This window comes from Mus caroli, unplaced genomic scaffold, assembly GCF_978045245.1.
Source record: "Mus caroli unplaced genomic scaffold, Mus_caroli_1 scaffold_11, whole genome shotgun sequence".
NCBI classification, from domain to species: Eukaryota; Metazoa; Chordata; class Mammalia; order Rodentia; family Muridae; genus Mus; species Mus caroli.
The window spans coordinates 29,362,212-29,387,941 of NW_028227266.1; the positions used below are offsets into that span (position 1 = coordinate 29,362,212).

The 25,730-nt window shown below is 38.7% G+C and overlaps 1 protein-coding gene across 4 annotated transcripts in view; it reads left to right on the plus strand.

Moving 5' to 3' along the window:
* Positions 1-25,730, plus strand: part of Arhgap32 (Rho GTPase activating protein 32) — a 221,555-nt gene that overhangs the window by 169,892 nt on the left and 25,933 nt on the right. For 3 of the 4 annotated variants that reach the window (XM_029481740.2, XM_085844506.1, XM_029481741.2), the window contains one exon: positions 2,020-2,101. In XM_029481740.2, coding sequence (XP_029337600.1) covers positions 2,020-2,101 — 82 coding nt within the window. Of the gene's footprint in view, positions 1-2,019; positions 2,102-16,729; positions 17,415-25,730 lie in introns of those variants that run through there. The other variant, XM_029481742.2, reaches the window with a different exon arrangement.

Here is a 25,730-nt window from a genome sequence, read left to right on the forward strand (position 1 = left end):
TTTCATCGTGGTTAGGTGATGGCTGAGATGCCTAAAAGCCCAAGAGAGACAGTATCGTAGCCTGACTCCTATTGTATTCACATATGCATTAGTTTCGTTGGAATGCCAAATCTAGAACTGAATATTTGATTTGCCCAACGTTACAGTGTGTGAAGAAGTGTGCCAAGAACAGGGATTAAAGTGAGGGATTCAGTTGATCTGCTATAAATCTGCACAGAGTAGGAACGGACTTTTTCCGTATGCCTAAATCGTACATTGAGACAAACTTAAAAGGTAAACGTAGTGTATACATGATGACGTCGTCTCCTGAAGAACGCCACCAAGCTGTGGACAGGTTCCGTAGGGAAGTGATCAGAAACTCCTTAACCTGCCAAGCTTCGGATAGCACCTGAGTTCAAGGACTAGGCTAGTATTTTTACTTTAACTCTGGAAGTGTACACAGTGCGTTTCCTCCTTTCAGAAGTTGAGAAACTGATTATTCAAGGCTCAGCCTAGAAAGTGAGTGAGCTATTTTCCAATCTAGTCTTTATGCCAGGTTTCAGGTGTTTATAAATTGAACAGAATTAAGATATTATGGGAGGAATGACATTTGCGAGCACCTTAGCTATGTACACAGAGAAAGAAAGATGGTATAAATCATCTACTCCTCCTGCGGAGGAGCTAGAGCCCCCAGTCTTCACTAGCCAGCATACTAGGGTAATAACAGCACTTGGCAAGTGATTACTATATGCACTCTAGTTAGACTAACCTGTCTAACACTCATACACGCCCTTTTGAGATAATTATTATCATTGTGTTTGGAGAAGAGAACTGAGTTACAAAGAGGCCAAGTTGCTTACCTAATGTATCAAGTGGCCTCTTGCTTTAGACACGGATGTCAGTCCGTGTGCCACACATCATCTTGTAGAATACATACAAGGAAAAAAGGGGATTTTAAAGTTGGTTCTTATACAGTCTAACCAATCTTGCAAGGATTTTTACTTGTTTGGAGAAACAGAAGTTGAATAAAATATGTGATAGAAGAATTTTACTAATAAAACATATTTAATACATCATTTTGCAAGACATGGCTTTAATAATCCCCAATTCAAAAATTTTAGGCAGAACTGATCATCTATTAACTCCTTTTCAACTTACTCTGTGATTATGTTTTTATAGTTTTAAGATGTACCATAGAATATTCATCCAGAAATTAAAATAATGATGTAGCAAACAAGTCTGTGAAAATAACCCCACACAGATGGAAGCTACACAGCTCAGAACTTTATGAGTCACGCTCTTGGAAGAGTCTCATTCTTCCTCAGTCTGTCAACACAGGGAGATGCAGCAGGACGGAGTTTTCATATTTCGCCTTTAACATCTGCTGCATGGTGTCCCGTTTTTATCCCTATCTGAGGAAACATCTATAAATATTGGTAAAGATTTTCATTATACATTTTCTCAGATTGTTTATCTCTGTATCCATTCTCTTGGCCACACCATACCTCCGAGTGCCTGGAATGCGGTATTTTCTAGATACATCTTGTTAGGGTTTCACCTAAGGCTGTGCAGGCAGCGCTGCTGTAAGGGCAGCATGGCATGCTCTGCAATGCCAGGCTGAGGCACTGGGTAGAACGACCTTTTTCTTCCTTTCTTCTTACCTGCCCTGCTGATTCCTTAGCAATAGTGAGTATTGTAATTTTAAATGAGTCAATATTTCAGAAATTTATTTTTACTATGTTAATTTTAAATGAAAGCCATAGAAAAGTGAAGAAGATACTCATGAAACAATTTGAATTATGGCAGAAACTAACAAAGAAGACTTGGATATTTGGACTGAAAACTACACATAGCTTCATATATTCATAGCAACCGATTGTTTATTATTTGTTTGTGTGACTGTCATCTGGTATCCAGAGCCTTGGAATATTAGAATCATTTGGGAAGGGCTGCGGAGTACATTACTGGAATTGAATTGGCAGTGTTCACACACTGGTCTATTTGCTGGATTGGAATCCTCTCTTTGTTGCTTTTCTTTAGGTGGGACTCTTCCCTGGTCATTGTGTCGAGTTAATTAACCAGAAAGTTCCTCAGTCAGTGACCAACTCAGTGCCAAAACCAGGTGAGTTCCCCCTTTGCCCTCTGTGTCACTGTGCCCAGCTGGCTGCAGATACGTGCACTATATTTGAAAACAAGTGTTTTGCTTGCTTTGCTGTTCTTTGCATTTATTGATGTAACACATGTTTTATATGGTTTTGATTTTTAAGTGCTTTCCTTTTGTGTAGAGCGTGTTACAAAAGGTTTATGTGCATTTCAGTGTTGGGTAATTTTAATGGACTGTGGGTTAGGTTAAGCTTTGTCATTATTTGCTTTTACAGGTATCTAGTAGGAGTCTAGGTAGTGGTGGATAGGTGAGTAAAAGTTAGAGAAGTGACATGGTCTGTAATCCCAGTATATGGGAGGGAGAGGCAGGAAAATCAGAAGTTCAAGACCAGGCGCACGCACACACACATACACACACACACACACACACACACACACACACAGAAGTGAAAGAAAGAGACAGGCTGACCAACCTACCTAATCTGGGTGGTATGACTGACTAGTTGAAAATTAAAAGATGTAAAGAGCATGTATTTTATCTTCAAGAATGGGCATAAAACAGTTTTGAACAGCCTTTCTTCATGTGTTTGCTTCTGGTATGTAAATATGCACCACAGGCTGCAGAGGCTATGAAGCTGTAAGTGGTTTATGGGATGAAGAGATGGGGATTTTTAATGTATGCGACAGGCTTTACCTGGGTGGGATTCTGCTGAATTCCCAGTGGAGGATGCCTGGTTTCATATGCATTTTTATTTTCTAAAGAAATTGTCGAATTGTGTAGGGCAGCTTGACGCAAACCTTCAATTTTCCTGCCTCTGCCTACTGAGCATTAGGATTAGAGCTGTATGCTAGCTGCATGGCTTGACATAAATGTTTAAAAAGAAAAACAAGCCCGGTGTGGTGGCGCATGCCTTTAATTCCAGCACTCCAGAGGCAGAGGCAGGAGGATTTGTGAGTTCGAGGACAGCCTGGTCTACAGAGTGAATTCCAGGACAGCCAGGGCTACACAGAGAAACACTGTCTCGAAAAAACAAACAAACAAACAAACAAACAAACAAACAAACAAACCCCAAAAAACCAGAATTAATTTTGGAGGGAACAAGAAGTGAAATCATATATTCCTTTGTTTCTTTCTTTTTATTTTAATGAAAGAAGGAGAAATTTCTGGGCCCTAAAACTCATTTGAGCTGTTTTTCCTGAAGCACCCTGAGAGTTTAGGACTCATGGTTTGAAGCAGGAAGAGAGAAGCTCCCTGCTCCCTGTGGAGTGCTCTGCCTGGTCTGCTCTCAGCACCCATCAGGCAGTGCGTGCCGGACATGTGGGAGTGCGGAAGGGGAGCAGTCTTTCACCGGGTACCTATTTCATCATGGGTTAGGGATCATTGTTCCAGTTTCTTTCGTGCCCGTTTGTTTATTTTAGAGAGACTAAATTTATTTCTCAGTAAGGAAAAGTATTCAGAATAGTCTTGTCTTGCACGTCTGCTTGAGCCAGGATTCTCTCTCATCTTCAAGCAATTTTTTCCCTCTTTAGAGTATTTGATTGATAAATATTTGTCAGTAGCTTTGGTGATTATGTTTCTTTTACAGTATGGCATTAGTCATGTAAAAGGCATTTTAAATATAATTTATATACCATGAAGTTCACCCTTTTAAAATTCATAATTCAGGGCTGCAGGCAAGATGGCTTCACAGGTTAAGATGCTTGTCACCTGAGTTCCATCCCCAGCAAGAACTGATGTAGAGGCCATGGAGGCGTACTGCTTACTGGCTTGCTCAGCTTGCTTTCTTATAGAATCTAGGACTACCAGCCCACACACAATAGGCTGGGCCCTCCCCCATCAGTCACTAAATAAAATCAACCGAAGGTTTATTTACAGCCTATCTTATGGAGGAATTGTTTTAGTTGAGGTTCCCTCCTCTTAGGTGATGTCAGCTTGAGACATAAAACTAGCCAGCTCAATCAGGAAGTGGAGATATGAATGCAGCTGGCTCCTTCCTCTTTTCCCTTTTTATTCAGTATGGGAATGTAGTCCGTGAGACAGTACTGTCCACATTCAGAGTAAGTTCCCCCGGTAAGTCTCTGTAGAAACCCCATAAATATGCTCATAGGCATATTTATATACCCAAATCATCTAGGTGGTCCATATGTTTTTTTTTTTTAATTTTTTTTTTTAGATTTATTTATTATTATATCTAAGTACACTGTAGCTGTCTTCAGATGCACCAGAAGAGGGCGTCAGCTCTCATTATGGGTGGTTGTGAGCCACCATGTGGTTGCTGGGATTTGAACTCAGGACCTTCGAAGAGCAGTCGGGTACTCTTAACCACTGAGCCATCTCACCAGCCCGGTCCATATGTTTATTGTCCATTTATATTTATTCTAGTGAGAACTGTTTGATTTACTTGCCCATTTATTGATTGAATAATTTGTGGGGAAATCTTTATAGTCTAGATAGTAACCTCTTCTGACGTGTACAGTTGACCAAGATTTTAACCTGTTCTGTAAACCATCTCTTCACTCTAATAATTGCTTTCTTTTCTGTGCAGACAATTTTTAATTTCATGCACCTGTAGTTTGTCAGATCTTGAAATTATTTCCTCAGCTATTAGAGGCTTTTTCAGAAAGTCCTTTCATGTGCCTATATCTTAAAGTGTTTTTGTATTTTTTTTTCTCTCTAGCTGTTTCAGAATTTCAATTCTTATATAAAGTTTCAGAACATACATTAAGTTTTGATACATTTTGAACTGATCTTTGCACGGTGCCGATCTGGCTTCATTCTTTTGCATGTGTATATCTACTTTCCCAGAAAGGATTTCTTTAATTCTATATATGCCTTGAAAGATCATTAAGTGGCTTACGTTACATGGCTTGTTTCTAGACATTTCATTGCTCTTCTCTTCAGAGAGAGGGGCAGGCAAGAGAGGAGAGCGAGCCACCTGCCGTGTTGTTGGGATGCTATAGTGTGATTTTAGGTCTGGTCTCGTGATGTAACTACCCGTGCTTTTACTGCCTAGGGTCTCTTTGGCTGGTCAACACTCTTGTGCTTCAGTCAAGATTCTTTTTTTCCAGTTCGTTGAAGACTGTTGTTAGGATTTTAGTAGGGATTACATTGAGTATATAGATAACTTGGTAATACAGCCATTTTCACAATATTAATTCTTCTAATAAATAATCATGGGAAGGCTTTCTCTTTTTATCCAATTTTTTTATTAGATATTTTCTTCATTTACATTTCAAATGCTATCCCAAAAGTCCCTTATACCCTCCCCCGACCCTGCTCTCCAACCCACCCACTCCCGATTCCTGGCCCTGGTATTCCCCTGTACTGGGGCATATAAAGTTTGCAAGACCAAGGGCCTCTCCTCTCAATGATGGCTGATTAGGCCATCCTCTGCTATATATGCAGCTAGAGATGGGAAGTCTTTCTATTTTCTAGTGCCTGCTTCCATTTCTTCCTTTTGTTTCTTAAAATCTTCATAAATGTCATTCACCTTGTTTAGGCTTAATCTTAGGTAGTTATTTTATTTTTTAACCTATAGTGATTTTCCCCCCTCTGGATGTCTTTCTCAGCACATTCATTGTTGGTGTGTAGAAAAGCTACTGACCTTTATATGTTGATATGTACCTTCTACCTTGTTAAAAGTGTTCATTTATACCGGGCAGTGGTAGTGAATGCCTTTAATTCCAGCACTCGGAAGCCAAAGGCAGGAATTTCTGAGTTCGAGGCCATCTTGGTCTACAGAGTGAGTTCCAGGACAGCCAGGACTGCACAGAGAAAAACCCTGTCTCAAAAAACAAAACAAACAAACAAAACAACAACAAAATGTTTTTTTTTATTAGATCTAAGAGTCTTCTGGGGGCCGTTCTGTAGGGTATTCTAAGCTGTGTGCAGAGAAGGACAATGTGCCCCTTACCTGTTTATGTTCATTTGACACTTTCTCTGCCCTTACTCTTTAGTTAAGACTTTAAGCACTGTACTGAATTAAGAGTGTAGTGATTGGATACCTTTATCTTTCTCCTGATTTAGAGGCTATGCTGTCAGTTCCCCTCTTATTGTAACATTGACTATAGGTTTACCGTAGGTAGCCTTTATTATATTTAGTTTGTTCCTTCTTATTCTTCATTTTTTTCAAGAATTTTTATTTCTCAAACTTTATCAAAGGCATTTTTCCATATAATTAGATTATCACCAGATTTCAATCCTTAAGTCTATTTATATGATTCCTTTTGTTTGTTAAACCATCTGTGCTAGTTAGTTTTTTTGTCAACATGACACAAGCTGAGTCATGGGGAAGAAGGAACCTTAATTGAGAAAATGCCTCCTTATCACACTGGCCTGTGTAGGGGTACCCCCTTGATTAACATTGATGTGGGAGGACCCAGCCCACTGTGGACATGTGGTCCTTGGTCATATAAAAAAGGAACCATAGAAATCAAGCCAATAAGCAACATTCCTCTATTGCCTCTGCCTCAGTCCCTGCCTTGACTCCCTGCCCTGACTGTTCTTTAGTGATGGATTGTGACTTGGGAGTTGTAAGTTGAAACAACCTTTTTCCTTCCTGCGTAGCTTTTGGTCATAATGGTTTATCATAGAAGCAAGCTAAGATACCATCCTTGAAGCCTGAAGCAAAGCGAACATGGTCATGATGTTTGGTCTTAATGTGCTCTTGGGTTTTTTTGCAAATATTTTTTTGGGAGTTCTTGTGTCTCTATTCATTTTGGAAATCGGTCTGTGATTTTTCTCTGTTTGTTGTGTCTTTCCCTGTTCTTAATATTTGGACAACACTCAGATTCACAGAAGGGTTAGATGGTGTTCCTTCTCTTTGTATATGGAACAGTTTGAGAAGAACTAAGTCTTCTTTGGAAGTTTGGTAGAAGTCAGTGGTGAATCTTTTGAGTCCTGAGATTGGGGGGGGGGGGGGGCGTGGTGGAGGAGAAGATCTCTTTTCCTTTTCAATATCATCAATTGTTGTGGATCTTTTAAAGTTGTTTTTAATCTCTTAATTTTTGTGGGTTATATGTTTCTTAGGTTTTTTTAATTTATATTTTCCAGTTTCAGAATATGATTTCAATTTTTTTTTTCCGAGACAGGGTTTCTCTGGGTATTCCTGTCTATTCTAGAACTCACTCTGTAGACCAGGCTGGCCTCGAGCTCAGAAATCCACCTGCCTCTGTCTCCCAAGTGCTGGAATTAAAGGTGTGTGCCACCACTACCCGGCTCAATCTGAATTTTATTGGAATTTGATGTACCTCTTTTTTTTAATGTTTAATTTTTTTATTTTGAGTATTCTGGCTTTTGATTTTAGATAGGGCTTTATCACTCTTTTCCCCTCCCAGCCCCTCAAAGAGACAACTCTTTGGTTCATGTCTTCTTTATCTTGTTAGTCTCTGAGTGACCATTTCATTATTTTTCCTTTTGGTGTTTATTATTTCTCTCCTTCTGCTGTTTTGTATTGGTCTTGATTTTTCTATGGCTTTAAAGTACATCATTATGTTTATTTAAGCTCTGTGAGTTTTTAATCTAAGGATCCATTCTGTAACCTTCATTTTTTTTTCTGTTTTTGCTGCATCTCAGAGGTTTATTTTCACTTAGCAATATTTTTGTATTCTCCCTGACTTCTTTAGTGTCCATTGGTCATTCAAGAATATGTTGTTCAATATCCCAATTATTTATGTAGTTTGAGGTTTTATAGAAAGTAGATAGATGATATTGATACTAGGTGTATTGCACTAAAATCTCAACTTGATTATATTTATTAAGACTGGTCATATGACCTAGAATGTGGTCCACTTTAGAGACTGTTAATTGAGCCTTAGAGAGGAGTGTATATTCTGTAATTTTTGGATGGAAGATTCTCTGTTATGTCCACTTCATGTATGGTGCAGTTTAACTTTGAGGTGTATTTGTTGATGTTCAATCTGGTTGATGTACTTATTGCTATGAGTGGGGTACTGAAACTGCCCATCATATTGTCTTAGAGCACATCTATCCTGTCTGCCAGTATTTGTTAATGACATTGGGAACTCTAACATTTGGTATACATATACTGACAGCTGTTATCTTTGTTTTTCTCTTTGTTATTAACTAGTGGCCTTTTGATATCTTCTTCTGCTTTGGGTTTGTAATCTACTGGATAACATCCGATGCGCCTGTTTCCTTGGTCTCTGCTGTGACCAGCCAGGTGTACTGCTAGGCATCCTTTTGCTCTGTGTGCTGTTGCACGGACTTTGTAGGAGCAATCTCCTAGTTGGATCTTTAAGAAAATTCCATCTGGTAGCTACCGTCTTTCAAATCGAGAGCTAAGACCATCTACAGTTAAGGTTCTTGCTGAATCCTGTAATTTTTGTGGCTACTTTTTCTCCTTGGTTAGACTGTCATTTCTTTTTAATTATTTACTGCAGTGTTGGCTTGTTGGTCATGAATTGCTTTACTATATGCCCTTATTTTCTAGCCAATTTAAAATTACAACTTTGCTAGACACAGCAATGTGTAGTGAGTATTTATTCTTGAGGCTCAGAGAGGAGCAAAGGGCCATTGTAACAGCACCAGCAGGAAGCCAAGCAAGATTAGGAAGGATTCTGAAAGTCAGCTGCTCTGTGTGGCAGCAGCAGCATGACATAGCAGCTTTCACTTATTAATTTTTCTTGATGGTTTTCTTTGGTGGACTCTACCAGTACAAATTGAATGGAAGTTGAAAGCATGCATACCCTTGTTTTAGTTACAGTCTTAGGGGGATGATTTCAGTCTTTGGCCATTGGGGAAATTGTTATCTGTGTGCAGTTTCATAGATGTTTATGATCAGACCAAGGGACTTTTTCTCTAATTCCGTTTTGTTCAACACTGTAAGAGTAGTTGTCAGGCCGGGCGTGGTGGCGCACGCCTTTAATCCCAGCACTCGGGAGGCAGAGGCAGGTGGATTTCTGAGTTCGAGGCCAGCCTGGTCTACAGAGTGAGTGCCAGGACAGCCAGGGCTACACAGAGAAACCCTGTCTCGAAAAACCAAAAAAAAAAAAAAAAAAAAAAAGAGTAGTTGTCAGATTTTTAGAAAAGCCAAGTTATTAAGGTGGTTGTGGATTTTTATGAGTAGAACAAAAAAATGTAATTTCTTTAGCGTTGTTTCATCTGTCTTGTGTTGGAAGCTAAAATTTTAGTAGTCATTATGTCACAACTTGGGTAATTTCAATCAGAGGTGTTCTTAAAACCCTGGTTTTTAAAACCTAATTTAACAGTGGCATTAAAATGATCTGTATTAATAACATATTTCATGTTTTCTAGGAAAGGTGATGCTTCTCATAATAGTAACCTCCGCAGCCTTCACCCTGGAGAAGTTAGTCACCTGCAGACGGGCTTAGTTCACAGAAGTGCACGGCATTGGGCATTGTAGGTCACTAGGAGAAAGACAAGTGTACCTTCAACAGCTAAGGGCTTATCTTTTAGAACAACTCAGCGTTGGCCTAAGGAAATGTGCATTCCTAATACAGATTGAAAGAGCTGATGCACATTCAATCAGCCTTGGGCTTGTTTCACACTTTAAAACTGTCTTTGCCTACAGTATAAACAACTCGAATGTTCTATTTATTTTTAACATTGCCATCTGTCACTGTAGGATGCCAAATCGGAAAGATGCAGCTATAGTTTGAGTCTGAAAACTTAAAGCTATATTATTATTATTCAACAAGGGCAATGGGAATTTTTTCCCCTTTAAAGCTGTTTTTTTTAATGTTATTATTGTGTTCAATAACTTATGTAGATGAAAATGAAACTGAGGCAGTGTGTCCTGACCAAGACAGCAAATAGCCATAGTGATTAAGGGGGTAAGGTACAATTTTGAGAGAACAGAAAGGGAGGAGAAGCAGGGGATAGCAGGAGATTGCTGGATGGGAGAAGCTGCAGCTGTGCCCTGAGGGGAGGAAGTGCATCTCCTCTGGGCTTGGCTTGGTGGCATTCACTGAGGAACTATTGGTATCTCATACCAGTTTGGAAACACTCAGCTGTTGTCTCCTCTCTTCTCCTGCCCACATGACTTACATTCCATGGTACTCTCTCCCCGATCTTGGGCTCTATTCTGTTCCCTCTATTCTCTTATGTCTTTGTATGGATACTTTCTATTGACCTGTCTTCAACTTCAAGTGATTCTGCTTTCTGCTCTGTATAGTTTTCTCTTAAGCTTATGTGAGAAATTCCTAAACAGTAATGCCATAGCTTCATTACCAGAATCAACATGTGTGATCTTTTAAAAATTATCTCCTTGGTGACATTCTACGTCTCTCACATTACCTAACCTTGTGTGTGAGAGAGATGGGGTGTGGGTTGGGGGCGGAGGAAGGAACATCAGGACTAGTGGGAAGCAGAGTATGCTTCTGTTGTTGTTGTTCCTTCAGACAATCTTTAAACGACTCCAACTTCTCAATATTAAAAGAATCACTAGACCAAAATATCCCAAGCAACCTTATCTTTCATTCCATATATATATATTATATGGACCTCAAACATAGCACATAGACATTACCAGCCTCCAGAACACAATATGAAATATTCCTAAGGAACATAAAGATTTAGTATATAAGAATGAAATTACAGTATACTTTTGATATATGAGCTTCAGAACACAAAAGACCAGGGACCCTGATTGAAATAGTGTACAGATTTTTTTTTTTTTTTTTCAGAGACAGGGTTTCTCTGTGTAGCCTTGGCTGTCCTGGAACTCACTTTGTAGACCAGGCTGGCCTCGAACTCAGAAATCTACCTGCCTCTACCTCCCAAGTGCTGGGATTAAAGGCATGCACCACCATGCCTGGCTCCAGAAATTTTTAAAAAGCCCTCAGTAGTAGTTTTAATACTGTGATCACTTAGCATATTTAGCACATAAATAGTACTGATTTCTCTCCTAGAGCCTATGACCTATGTAACCACATGTTATTATATATAGATATAGATGTATATGTATATGTTATGAACTATAATAAGATCAGAGCATCTGTCAACCTTTATCAGAGACACTTCTCCTTGGAGTAGGTAGCAATTAACACAAAGACCCAGTTGATCAACATGCAGAGAACAAAAGACTGTAGAGTGTTCAGTCCCAGACTGGACATGTCATTTCTCATGCTAAGGCTTAGGAATCTTAGCAGAAGAGAGGGCAGAAAGATTAGAGGTGGTGGATGATGTCATAAAAAGTGTTTTCCAGACACAACAGGAGTACCCACACATAAGAGCTTGCAGTGTTTGTGACATCATGCATTAAACCTGTGCAAGTTTCAGCCAGACAAAATCCCTCCATAGAGGACAGAAGGGTAGCTATGTCACCACTCCACTAGCTGAGCAGATATTAGCATTTTTTGGCAGCTGTGAGAGGGAAAATCTTGTTTTGTTTTTGTTTTGTTGTTGCTGACCACAGAATAGCAGGCCTAAATCTCAAGATTATCTGGATTACATAAACTAGGCCAGATGGAGACAGAAGTAATTTTTTACAGGAATCTCAAAGTTGGATGCAGTGGGCTGGGAGAGTTGAGAGGATAATGGGGAGGAGGTGGGGAGGTGAATATATTCCAAATGTATTCTATAGGGTTCCAACTCTGTAGGGTTCTAAACTCTGCAGGCATCTGTAATACAAGTGGTGCACAGACATCTATGAGAGCAGAACACCCATATGCAGACAATAAATAAATCTTCAAAAATTAAGTTGTATGAAGTTTTTCAAGAAGTAATAATACTTAAAAAATAAAAAAAATCAAATGTCAATAAAAATAAAGATATAAAAATGTCAATATGAAGTTATAGTTAGCAAAACAATTATAGGTAAGTTAAAGTAGAAAAGAGATCTGTCTGTCTCCAGTATGCTAAGCAAGTACTCCTAGCTGTACTTCAGTTTCCTGTTCATTGATTCATGTTATTTACTCCCCAGGTCAGAAACAAGATCTAGGTAATTGATACAGATAATTATTTGGTTTAAAACTAATACACCACAAATTATTTTTTATTGTATATATTTAATGTTTTAACCTGTGTCCACACCATGATACATACATGGAAGTCCAAGGACAGCTGGCATGAGTTAGTTCTTTCCTTCCATCACGTGGGTCCCAGGGACAGAACTCAGATCTTCAGTCTTAGCAGCAAGCACAGTAACCTGCTGAGTCATCTCTCTCGGGCCCTGATTATAGTATTTATAGTCAATGGTGGGAGAAGGAGCCTCTCTGGATGCCCCCATAAATAGGCTTGCAGGGTGTATTTTTGTCCTCTGTTTGGTAATAGCCAGTTTCATTTTTCTCCAGTAGCAGATACAGAAATAGCTTAGCTTTCATTTTGGGGAAGAACTTTATAATTAAGCATGTAACTGGTGAGATCTTTACATTTATTTAAGAAGTAATTTAATATGATACCATATCAGTCTGATTCAGTAGTATAGTTTTGAAATGAAAAATAAAAGTCTCGATAGTCTTTTGTTTGTTTCTTTGTTGTTTGGGGTAATGCTGGGAGTGGAGTTGATGCCTTTGACTGCATAGTGGTCAAGGGCTGTATCCCAGAGCAGCATTCCCAGCCTGCAGTGTTGGATCTATTTGTTTGTTTGTTTGAGAGTTTCAAAACCACATTTTGTTTATACCTACCCCTCCCTCTTACAGTGTTCTTTTAAGGCAGAATTTATCTTCCTTTCTTTGTTGTTTTACTTGTGAAGTTGATAATTATGGTTCTTTATTTCTTTTTGCTCTTCCTTCCTTCCCTCTCCTATCTCTCCATCCCTTCAGTTTTTGAGTTTGCAGTTCCTTTATTGGCATCTTCTTTCAGGGTTACTTTATCTGAAGTGACCACGATCTTCCTTATTTTATTTGGAATGTTATCTTTAATATTCTTCCTGCTGCACATACACATATGTCAGACTGATACTTTAATAAGAATCTGGTTTGGGGCCAGATGTGGTGGCGCACAGCTTTAATCCCAGCACTTGGGAGGCAGAGGCAGGCGGATTTCTGAGTTTGAGGCCAGCCTGGTCTACAAAGTGAGTTCCAGGACATCCAGGGCTATACAGAGAAACCCTGTCTCGAACTCCCCCCCCCAAAAAAAAGGGGGGGTTGGGCTAGTAAGGTGGCTCAGTGGTCAAAAGCAGTGGCTGCTCTTCTAGAAGACTCAAGTTCAGGTTCCAGCACCCACATGGTGGCTCACAATCCTACGTAACTCCAGGGCCAATGGGATCTGATGCCTTCTTCTGGCCATTGTGGGCACCAAGCATGCACATGGTATACAGATATACATGTAGACAAAATACTCATAACAGGAATACAATTAAAATAATGGTTTAAACAAGAATAACGAGGTGATAAGGTCAGTATCTGATGGAAGAGTCAGGTGTGTTAGAATGGGTGAGGTAGTCTCCTCGCTGAATACAATGTAAGCATCATGTCAAGACCGCATGTTCTTACTCTGCACCAGGAGAGAACCCTAGAACACTGATGATGCTTCCCCTCCTTTTGTTTGCCTCCTCTTCCACTTTATGCATAATGTATACTTGAAAAGTTTTTGGGGCTGGTGAGATGGCTCAGTGGGTAAGAGCACCCGACTGCTCTTCCGAAGGTCCAGAGTTCAAATCCCAGCAACCACATGGTGGCTCACAACCATCCGTAATGCGATCTGGCGCCCTCTTCTGGAGTGTCTGAAGACAGCTACAGTGTACTTACATATAATAAATAAATCTTTAAAAAAAAAAAAAAAAGAAAAGTTTTTGACTTGTGATTATGAACAAGAGCTGTTTCCATTAGAGACATCAAAAATATTTCCTAAGTTCTCACAGTCCCTTAAAACTATGTAAGAAATAGACCCCTAGACATAGTTGTCCTGCCCTGGTTAGTCCTTGGCACTTAAGAAATCTTCTCAAATTTGGGTTTTATTCATTAATCAGATTAATTTATTATCTTGTGTGGTGCTAGAGATCTAACCCCAGCCTCGTTCAGAAGAGGCCTCGTCCCCTATCACTGAGCAATAATAATATCCCAGTGCCCTGGTAAGCGATTACTTAGGTGCATGCTATATGCTGTGGCTGAAACAGAACACAGCAGATGGAATTTCATCCTTGGGGGAATGAGAAGGAGCTATGAGGGGGTGGTGGTGAATATATCAGTGAGATACATGGTGTAATATTTAAGTGCTGTGGAGAAAAGTACAGCAGAGAGGAGTTCAGAGTGGGCATCTGGAGCATTGCTCTTACGGGGTTGAGATTACAGGGGAGGAGTGTGTTCAGGGAAGGGACCATTGGAAAGTCACTTTTGAACAAAGACCTAGAGGAGACGGGGAGGGAAGATGAGCGTATATCCAGGGGCAAACTCCAAAGAAGGGCTAAAGCTCTATTAAGGTAGAGAGCTGTCCGGATTTTAGCTTGTAAAAGTGCCAGCAGGAGAGACAGGTAAGCTGGAAAGGATGCCAGCTGTTTTCTCCTCCTTGGCCGAGGTGCCACCGTGGGGTCGGCTGTTATTTGGAACAGTAATGAAGAGTGTTTGAGCTGATGAGCTCTGCTGAAAGGGTAATTTTGGTGGCTGACTTAGGGGTAAAAGAAAAGACTCAGAGTAGCTGTTTTGGGCGACAAGGCAAGAGGTGATGGTAGCTTTGGCCAGTGTGTGGGGTATGAAAGTGTTTAGAAAAGTGTTTTGATTCTGAATATATCTGGCCATAGTTCAAAGAATTTGCAAACACACTGTGAAGGCTTTGAATTATTCCAATAATATTTATAATCAAAAGTTAAGAATGTAGCCAGTTGCCTCCCCAATGAATTCTCTTGGCATCTTACACCCACCAAGGCCTGTCTTACTCCCTTTTTTCAGACAGACAGCTCTAGAGGTTGTGTTAAATGTGAACAATAGTGACAGATGATTTGTTCTTTGCTATAAGTGATCAATAGTTGACACAATACAGTGCATTTTCAGTTAAAGGTACTTGCAAATTTTTTGTTTTGAAATGTCTTAGGAAAAAATGCAAAAATAGAACAGAGAGATCCCTTGTCCTTGTCACTCCCTGAGTTGGAGTTGTTACATCTTACATAACTAGCTGTGCAGTGCATTATGAAAAGCAGGGGATTGATGTCATCCAATACAGTTAACCATAGCGGAGACTTCACTCCCAAATCTGCCAGCATCGGTATGCTCTCCCATGTATCTCCACGTGGTAGAGAACAGCCTCTGGGTTTGGCATGAGAGCTGCTGCTGTGAGCTCTTCAGTTCTCTCACACCTACAGAAACTTTTATGGAACATACTTATTCTTTCTTCTTAATATTTTCAGTAATATAAAGGCCATGTGGATTGTACTGGGGGCTAGCAAAATGGCTTTCTTTGATATATGTTTCTTTTGTTCCCATCTTGGTTTTCTGTGTTTGTGTGGAGGGTGCATATGTGTCTGGAAATTTGTGTGGGTGTACATACCCTTGCATGCATGTGGAGTCCAGAGGTCGCTGTTGGTTGTCTTTCTCAGTTATCCTCAACCTTATTTTTGGAAACAGGAATTTCTCTCTGAACTCAAAGCTAACCAGTTCAACAGGACTGTTTGGCCAGTGAGCACCAGGTGTCTGCTGGCCCTTTCTCCCATGTGCTGGGATTATAGACACTTACCACCACAGCAGGCTTTTTGTCTGGGTGCTGGGGCTCTAAGTTAAGTACTCATGCTTGTATCTTGTATCAAAGGCAGTTTACCAACTGGGCATTTCCACAGCACTGTCTTTGATCCTTTTCCCCTCCTCTTTTCTCTCTGCCCTGTTATGTTTAGTATTGAACAAAGAAATAATTTCGGGGGGGGGGGCGTTGATTTGAAATTAAAGAAGACACCTTCTTTGTCATGAATAAGTCTTACATCCTGTTCAATAAAACCCCACGTCCACAGCTCTTCCACTGCCAGGATGTTTACTTGGTATGTTCTTACCACTCTTAGGATTCTCTGTGTCCTTTTGTGTTTAAAACTAAATCAAATCGTTCTTTCTTTACTGTGGCTTGCCATTTAGCAACAGTTGTATATTCAGAGCTGTGTTCAAACACGGAGGGAAGCATGTGACCGAGAGTCTCACAAGGAGTGTGGTGAACACTCGGTGGGTGTGGTCTTTCCTGCTTAATAGCTATGCTGCTCTGCCACACTGCTCAGCCCCTCGGCCTTCTTCATTTGTAAGATCAGATAACAGCGTCAGCATTAGAGAGTTGGATGAAGATTTTATAAGTACTTAGATTGTGTCTAGTACCTAGTAATGATTTTGTTGAAGAAAACAATATCTGACAGTGAAATTTTAATTGGAATTGGTAAAACCTCAATTGGAACAAGTATGTCAGTGTTTTCTAGTTTATTTTTTAAAAAATCCAGTTCAGTGGAGATAGTGTGGCACTGGTGAGGGGTCTCTTCAAAGTGTAGTATTGTGCAGATAACTAATGATAATGTTTTAGCAATGCTCCTGTGGTAGCACTTCCTGAGCATTGCTTCTTCTGCTGGCGAATGTTTCCAGTAGAGGACAGGAAATGCCTTGGAATCAGTGACAAATTGAGCCTCACACTGTGCAATGGAAGTTTGTTTTGGAAATGCTGGATTTTTCAGTTCTGAGCAAACTTTCCTTTTCCCTGATACATGTATGGTTGCCTTTCTCAAAGCCTTTCATGCAGAGACTGTGTAAATGGGTGTCTTGAAACATGTCAATAACAAAGCAGTCACAGCCTAGTATCAACCAAGCTATTGAAAGGTCTGTCCCTCAGCCTGTTGCAATGGCTTTCATGACTCAGCCTTTTACTAACAATGCTTCCTACTTGGTTCCGTACCTTTCTTCTTTTCCTTTTTGGCTTAACATGCCTCCTTTTTTCAGATACACTGTCTCCACCCACTTAGCAAACACAAATAACTGAATAGTCAGTAACTGGCAAAGCATGAAGGGCACAGTTGCAGTTTTCTAGGGCTGCTTTCTGACCAGGAAGCGCTCACCTGTGGAAGGCTGCTGGGTGGAGCCAGGCTGGTGAAGCCTGTTCTGCAAGTGTGAGCTTACGTTGGGGCGTTCCTGTGGTGTGGCAAAGCTGTACAGGCTGAGAGGAGGATTAAGCTCCTGAAGGCAGAGAGCTCTCACTGAGACTGACTCAAACAGGGCTGAAATCTGGGCCAAGTACTTCTGAAAGGGGGACCTGGAAACAGCTGGCACCTCCAAGGGTGGTAGAGACCTGGCCAGGAGCCCTCTGGTGCTGGAGAAGGTCTGAGCTGCTGTGATTATGTTTCATTTGTAAGCTGTTGCACAGAATGCACAGCCACCGTTGCCTGCTGAGTCTACTGCTAGATACAGTCACGGAGTAATTTTAAATACTGATCTTAAAACTTGCATCACAGCAAGAGGTAAGGAGATCACATCCGTCATTCAATATTTCATTCAAACTACTTTTGGACAAATTCCTTGGAGGTATTTTTAGATCCTATTTGATCTAAGATCTTAAGAGAGTATGTGATTCAGCATTTATCTGGAAACTGAATAATAGCATTAATATTTGTCTTGTATTGATGTAATCACTTCTTAAAGTAAGATTTGTCAGTTGTACTGCACAGGTATTATTTTTCCAGAGATTTTTAGGAAATACTTATTTTTCTACTGTTTCTGGTCAGCATATTTGGTAATGCCTTCTAGACCTCAGTTATTATAACAGATTCTCATCATTAGACAAGCATGCATGGAAGTGTGTGTGCTTGTGTATGTGTGTGAATGTTTCTTGTGGGCTAATACTATTTCCATGTTTGATTAGAGGAAAATCAGCAGGGCTAACCAAGTCTGCTTGGTTAGCATAAGGAAGTAAGTTCCGGGCTGTCTGTCTTCCCCATTCCTGCCAGCACTGTCCTTCCTAAGGACCAGTGTCGTCACTCATGAAGGACTGTGTCTCCTCAGAGACTGCACAGCTCGTGCTTATGTGGTGCTTTGATAGAGCATTTTCCTTATGCTCTTTCACTAGCATGGCATGGAAGTAAGTATTCTCTAACACATAGCAGTCCAGTTATGGTTTCTTTGCAAGATTGACCCACCAGTGCTTAAATGTAATCAGTATTATCATTTTCAAAACATTAGGTGGAGAAATTTCAGAATTTAGAGTTCTTTTTCATAGTCAACTTAGGAGAAAAAAAAACACCTGTCACTCAGTCAAAATGATCTGAAAGCTCTTTTCACTTTTCAGGTATTGGATAATAATGTTTTGTACTCAGTAGAAGAGAGCAGCAATCTAAAATTACCTGGAGAATGAAAGGAGAGGAAAGTAAAAACCATCCTCTATTTGTCCATACCCTCGCTAGGCCACCCTTCTTTGGAGGTATGAGCCAAATTTGACCAAATTCGGTCTGCAAAGCTGAGTCAGATTCTTGTCAGTCATGCACTAAGGGAGAATAGCAAAGTTTTCATATCAAAGAGGAAAGAAATTGTAATGGGGAAAACAGTTCCCACTTCCTGAAACAGGGCTAATGTTTGACACCTGTCATTCCTTGTAAGGTAGGTGGTGGCTGCTTGGGTTTTCAGTTCATTGTATCATGTAGGAAACAGAGGTCTAATAGGTAATAGGCTAAAGATCTCAAAATTTTGAAGGAAGGAAGCAACTTTTGCCTTTAAAGAGACTTACTGTAAGTTGCATCTTCTCAAAATACCTATATTTTTAGAACCATCCCTTCTACCTTTTGCTGTAAAACCTTTACACCCAGCCCCCAACCATCTCTGCTGCGACTAATGCTCCATATCAGTCTTGATAGTCTAATAGAATCCACAGCGCCAGTGGCGGATGCTCATACTTGAATCTAATCAAAGAGAGAAAAAAACCACAGGGAACAGGAGTTTCATGCCATTGACTTTAAGGTTCTAAAATTTTGTTTCCTAGAAGTTTATGCAGCATTTTCGTAGACCTATTACCTTTGATATACCTGAATCCCTAAAATATGTGGTTGCTATACTTTAATTTTTATAAGAATGTACATATTAATACATTTCTTCCTGGAATCATACTAACCAAATAGTGCATCCTAGAAAAATAAGAGCCCAAGCAATATTAAACTTCTTAACAGGTTTAAAAATCTGTAACCTGTGTATCATCTCATTCTGGTGTTAAAATACATTCAGCATCAAGGAATTTATATCTATCTCAAGTTTCCTCCTACTCGCTTCTGGTAAAATGCAAATCTTCCTTTTGTTCCACTTTTAGAAATGAAATTAGTCATAGTCTTTTATATAACTGAGTTGGTAAAGTCACCAAGTTATTAAAAAAACACACTTTGCTTTGCAAAGAGTTGAGGAACAAAATTACTAACATATATTTTAGTTTGTAATTGAAATTTAAAAAATAAAAACAAGTGTCTGTGAGCAGAAAAAAAAAAAAAAACAAACTACAAGCTTATTTATATCAACCTAAAGTCACAGAATCTAGATTTGAGCTTCTGTGGTATTTCTAACAGGAGTCATAGCTCCCTGGAAAATCAAATAAGCAGCGTAGATACCGAGAGCTTTATCTAATGTTCCTGCGTTTTCCCAGGGAACATGGTTTTCCAAAGCTCCGTGTTGTAACCATGTGTGTTATATCCGCTGGCGAAGGACAGCAGCCCAATGCTTCTTTGGTGTCCTTTTCAGACACAGTCTTATTGAACTAGCCATTATTTTAGGTGTGCCCTACAAGTGCCTTGTGTGAGGTGCAGAGAAGCTAGTTGCCTGTTTCCTGCTTCGTTTGTTCCATGTGAGCTGTTCTTTCTTCTGTCACAGAAAGATACTCTTCTGAAAATCACTGCAGGCCTATTTTCCAGAGCATTTAGAGTCATTGATTTGCTTTCAGGTCAGCAATGGCTTTGAAATGACTCCTCATCTCTCTCATCAGCCAATGAGAGCCTATTATATAACTGTCAGAGAGTTATTACTGCCAGTGTGCCATTTTAAATCCAGCATGCAGGACCTGACAGGCATTCCTAGGATACCTGGCCCCTCCCTTTGAGGTTGGAATGTCAGACATCACTGAGAACTGTGCAGGCTCCAGATAGTTGCTCTTTGGCAGCCCCTTGCAGCTGTCACCTGAATCAGTTACTGAATCCTGTGTTTTCTTACTTTCAGAATTGTTAATCATATATATAGCAAACCTCCCAAAAAACCCAAAACCACTCTGTGCTTTATTTTGTTTCGCAATAACATCAAGAATATGTTAAAAGCTGAGGCTCAGCCTCCTCAAAGGGGTTTTAAGTTTATGTTTGGGGAATAAGGGCATGAAGCCCAAAACTGGACAACTTTTATTCCTGATTTCAAAAATAGAAGCTAACTTCAGTGGTTCCTGCAGAAGACACTAAGGATTTTGACTTTTGAACATCACTCTGCAGAAGCCCAGAATTATATAGGTAAAACTTAGCATTCTTTTTTTTTTTTCCTCTTTTGCTGCAGTAATCTCCTTCCTAAAACCTGGGCCAAAAGTTAATCTTTATAATGTATATCGAGTTGGTCAACAAAAATCATAAAATAAACGGTATTTTTATGCTTCTCTAAAAACTTAGAAACGAATAAACCAAAATAATCAATAGGATTATTATGTAGTATAACCGGTTTTATGCTTAGGTTCTAGAAAGTGAGATATGTTATATAAGTTGGTTATATAAAGACTCCTCCCTCTAATTTTAAGCATCCATGGAACAAAATAATCTATATACTAGACGTTAAACTATAACCTTAATGGCAACTTTTTAAGATTAAATTTTATACAATCCTTTCTCAAGATGATTTAGGAAGGCCCCCATTTAAAACAGTTTTCTAATTAAGTTTTCAATAATGTTCCTGATAAATTATTTAAAACATAAATATTTCCCATAGACTTGAGGTTCTATTTACTTATTTATTTATTTATTTATTCATTCATTCATTCATTCATTCATTCATTCATATGTGCTGTTTGACATTTGTGTTCCCACAGAATTTTATGTTTGGGGAGTACTTTTATTGAAGTCTAGATTTATGTTGCCAAGTGAAACATTCTATTATACTATTAAACTAAGATCTTACACAGATTGATTGTCTGTAATCTAGCAAAAATCATCATCAAAAACATATCTTCATATTCTTGGCCCAGTACTTTTTCACTAGCCTAGCCAACAAAGGCCTACCTTCATCAGACCATGGGTTGAAGTCCCTAGTCTGAAATGCTTCAGAACTTTAAATGTTCTGCATCAAAATGATGCCCTAGTGAAAAATTCTGTACTAGACCTTATGTGACAAATCACTATAACATTATATAAAATTATCCAAAGACTGAATATAAGGCATATGTGGAACATAAATGAATTTCATGTCTAGGTTTGGTCCCCTCTCCTTTTCCACGAATGCATGAAAAAAATATATACAAATTTATATTTAAGCAGATAGATAGATATGTATGTCTGAATCTGAAAATATCAGAAACCTAAAGCATTTATGATACCAAACATTTTAGATAATTTCTGAATTTCTCTTATTATTGAAAACCTATAAAAGCTTTAAATTCTTAGGTTATTGGCTCAAGTATATATTTTAAAATATTCAAATAGGATGATTTTAACTGAGTGCCAGTTATGTAGATACAGAATAGTATCAAAGAAACTGAAGAGACCTGGAATATTGGTGCTTGGTTATATCGATAATATACTACTGGATATGTAGAAAAGAGGAAAGGCATTAATGCCAGTGTTTTTATAACCCTTGACATAGCATGTAATGGGGAAGTAACCATTCTATTTAATATTTCTGTGTGAATATAAACTTCTAAGAATGTAATAGTGATTAGATATATGTAGCTCATTTAGAATGCAATGCTAATAAAAACTGAAATTAAACTCATTAATATCTCTAAGGTCCTGACAGATAGTAAGCATTCCATGAACATTTGTTGTTCTATAATTATAACTGGTTAAGGATTTCTTTTCCTTCATATTGTCTTACAGGACCAGGAGCAGTCCTGTACAAAGTGTTAGAGAAAGGGTAGACATAAGAATAGAGTCAGGAATAGGCTGTCTTGGTTATTCCTTAATAAAAACTTAACTTTGTGTTTCATCTGCAGGGAACACTTCACTGTGCTCTATAGAGTGTTTGTGAAACTGACCCTGTATTTCTAGCCCTCAGGAGCTCTGGCAGGGGGATCTTGCCACCCTGAGCTATAGGCTAAGATCCCCCTTCCCAGGTCCTCACAAAGTCATACTAGATTTTAGTAAGGGACTCAATGATGATATAAAGGAGTCTGTTACATTGTTATCCATTCTTAGAACTTGATATGAAATGTTTTCAATAGTATAAGAGAAAGAGGTTTGTTAAAGTTCTATATTTCAGTAACTAGAAAGCTTTTTTTACTTGATTTCCTTTAGTACTTGAGCCACAGATTAGAATCTTGCTCAACCACCTAGGAAATTTCCTTTAGAGATTTAGAGCGCTACTACTATTCAAGTGACTTACACATAATGTGTGAGTCCATTTATTTGCAGAAGAAAGTTAGTTTCATTTGTATCAATATTTTCTTGCCACACCCCGTCAAGTGCTGATCTTACTCAAAATGATCGCTTTTGTTTTCCAAAGGTCCTTTAAGAATACATCAACACATGCAAAACATAAGTTAATTTTCACAGTTCTTGCCTGTATCCATTTGAGATACTTAAAACTATATGTGAAAATTGTTCTTGTTTCTTTGCTGTCATTTAATACATCAGCAACCTTCTTAAATTTAGAAGTCCCTGTTTAGGCTGTCACGATAAAATCCCTGTGTATGTCTTTTTTTATATATATACTTAAAAAAAAAAACCCTAGTCCTAATGGCTATCTTATAAAAATTTGCTTATAATATTTATTCGAATTTCTCAGAAAGACTTATCATGGCTTCCAGCTTCAGTTGTTAAATTCTGACTCTCCTCCATCTGGTCTCTTTACCTTAAAAGGATATGGAAAGTCATCTAAGGCTCTCAAAGGGGTTTTGAATTTAACTCCCCACTTTCATAATTTTAAAATAAAAGAGAACTAAAAATCATTTTAGTAGATAAGTAGATATAGCAAATCACCAGGTAAAGGTGATCACACATTTATTTTATACTTCTTATGAATTAGTAGCAGGAAAGTTCTTCACATTGGTGATTTCTGCTCAAAGTGGCAAAGTGATTCTTAATGGTGAGATGTAAGAAACAACTAGGTTAAAACCAGAAGCAAGATAACCATGTAAAAACACTTTTTCTTTTTTTCTTTTCTTTTTTTTTTTTTTTTAGATTTATTTATTTCATGTATATGGGTACACTGTCACAGTCTTCAGACACTCCAGAAGAGGGTACCGGATCCCCATTACAGATGGTTGTGAGCCACCATGTGGTTGCTCGGAATTGAACTCAGGACCTCTGGAAGATCAGTCAGTGCTCTTAACTGACTACCTCTCCAGCCCTTTCTTTAATTTTTAAAGATTATAATATAATCACATCATTATTGTCTTTGGCCTTTGGAGGGAGCATTGGCAGCCCAGATGTGTGAATTTCATTTAAGCTGTGTTATGTGTAGTTATAAACATACTTGCAGGTGTTGTGTTCGTTTGTTCATTTGCTATGGTTAGTTGTTGTTTTAAGTAGGTACTTAGTAGGGTGACTCCTTCTGGCTTTCTGACGGCCTGACTCTTATTTTACCCCTCCCCCATATTTAAGATAAACAGTTCTCTCTTTTTTTTGTTTTTTGTTTTTTGTTTTGTTTGTTTGTTTGTTTTTTGTTTTTGAGACAGGGTTTCTCTGTATAGCCCTGGCTGTCCTGGAACTCACTTTGTAGACCAGGTTGGCCTTGAACTCAGAAATCTGCCTGCCTCTGCCTCCTGAGTGCTGGGATTAAAGGCGTGCGCCACCAAGCCCAGCTAAGATAAACATTTCTTAGAAATTCAGTTAAGTTAGAAACAAATGAGAGGACTGAGATGGAAGAATCAAATCCAGATCATATATGGAGGTGACTACTGTCAAATCATTACAATAACAGAAGCTGGGTTAGAGCTTTGGCTCAGCAGTTGAGAGTCCTGCTCTTGAAGAGGACCTGACTTTGATTCTGTGTGCCCATGTTGGTCAGCTCAAAGCCACTTCCTCCTCCAGTTCTCTGGGAAACTGAGTCCCTTTTCTATCTCCACAAGAACTGTACACACATGATACACACAGAGGCTCTCACACACATACAAATAAATGAATCTTTAAGAAATAATGGGGCCAGCATGGTTGTTGAATAAAAGATAATGTTTGTTAAGTTTTCTGCTCAGCAATAAGTGTTTTAGGCTTACACATTGTTCAGTTGTGACAAAAATCTTATTGCATACTTACTATTATTAATGTTTTATCGATAAAAAATTATAGTTTATCCATACTCACACAGCTAGCACAAAGGCAGGTTGGGAACTTTAGAAACCTTAATATTCCAAACTATGTTAAATTTCAACATGAAATGGTTAGAGGATGTAGTTTAGAAAAAAGATACCATTTAGAATAGCAACAAAAAACTGTAACATTTCTGAGACTAGCTCTAACAGAAAATACATAAGACCTTAATATGAAAAGTAAATGAAGGATATAAAAGGACCCTCAGTAAAGGGAGAAAAGAATTTTGTTCATGTCTTAGGAGATTCAGCATTATAGTTCAAATAGTTTATTTTTCTCCAAAATAATCTATAATTGGGAGCAGATTCAATGACATTTCTCAAGGTTTCACCCTGACACGTTGATTTTCAGATACCTATGAAAGAGTACAGGATACAAACACAGGGCTGTTCTGAAGAGTTAAGAATAAGTGAAGGGACTTATTTTTATTAAGTACTACAAAAAAATAGTAGTGATGGCAAGTGAACTCAAAGAGTCACTGCGCATCTTTATACAAAACAGAAGTGGCTTTACAGATTAGTAGACACAGCAAGATTTAATTAAAGGTAATAGAGTAATTGATAATATATATGAAAGAGAACGAAAATGTGAAGTGCTGAAATTTTATGTGGAAAATCCTACAGTATGTTTATGACTTGGGATGAAGAAAAAAGGCAATAAAGTATTGGTGTTATACCTAAAGACATGCTTTAATTTGTCCAATAAGAAACAAACTACGGATATGGTAAAGATTTTTGTGTGACATACTCAACTGACATTTGTCTTCAGGTCATAAAAGAATTAATACCTATCACTGAAGAGGAATCTGAGTCACTAGTAAAGCCAAACACCTACTAAACTATATATATATTATATATAAATATAATAGCTATACTTAAGAAAAGCAAACTTGGCAGGTGTGGTGGCCCACGCCTTTAATTCCAGCACCTGGGAGGCAGAGGCAGGGGGATTTCTGAGTTCAGGGCCAGCCTGGTCTACAGAGTGAGTTCCAGGACAGCCAGGGCTATACAGAGAAACCCTGTCTCGAAAAAACCAACCCCCCCCCCCCAAAAAAAAGAAAGAAAGAAAAGAAAACTTAAAAATTTACAAATAAAAATTAAAATCTTTTTATATTTATATAATAGAAAATATTTAACGTACACAGTCGAGACTTAGAATCCTTGGTGTGAAGAGGCTGTTCTAAGACAGCCTAAATATGCAGTAGTTACCTGTGCTTCTCCTCCCCACAGCTGGCTTCTAAGAATGTTACCTAATCTATGTTTGAGAGCCAAGTCGTAGTAGGAGTTAGAATACAGTGTGTGAAATGCCTCTGGA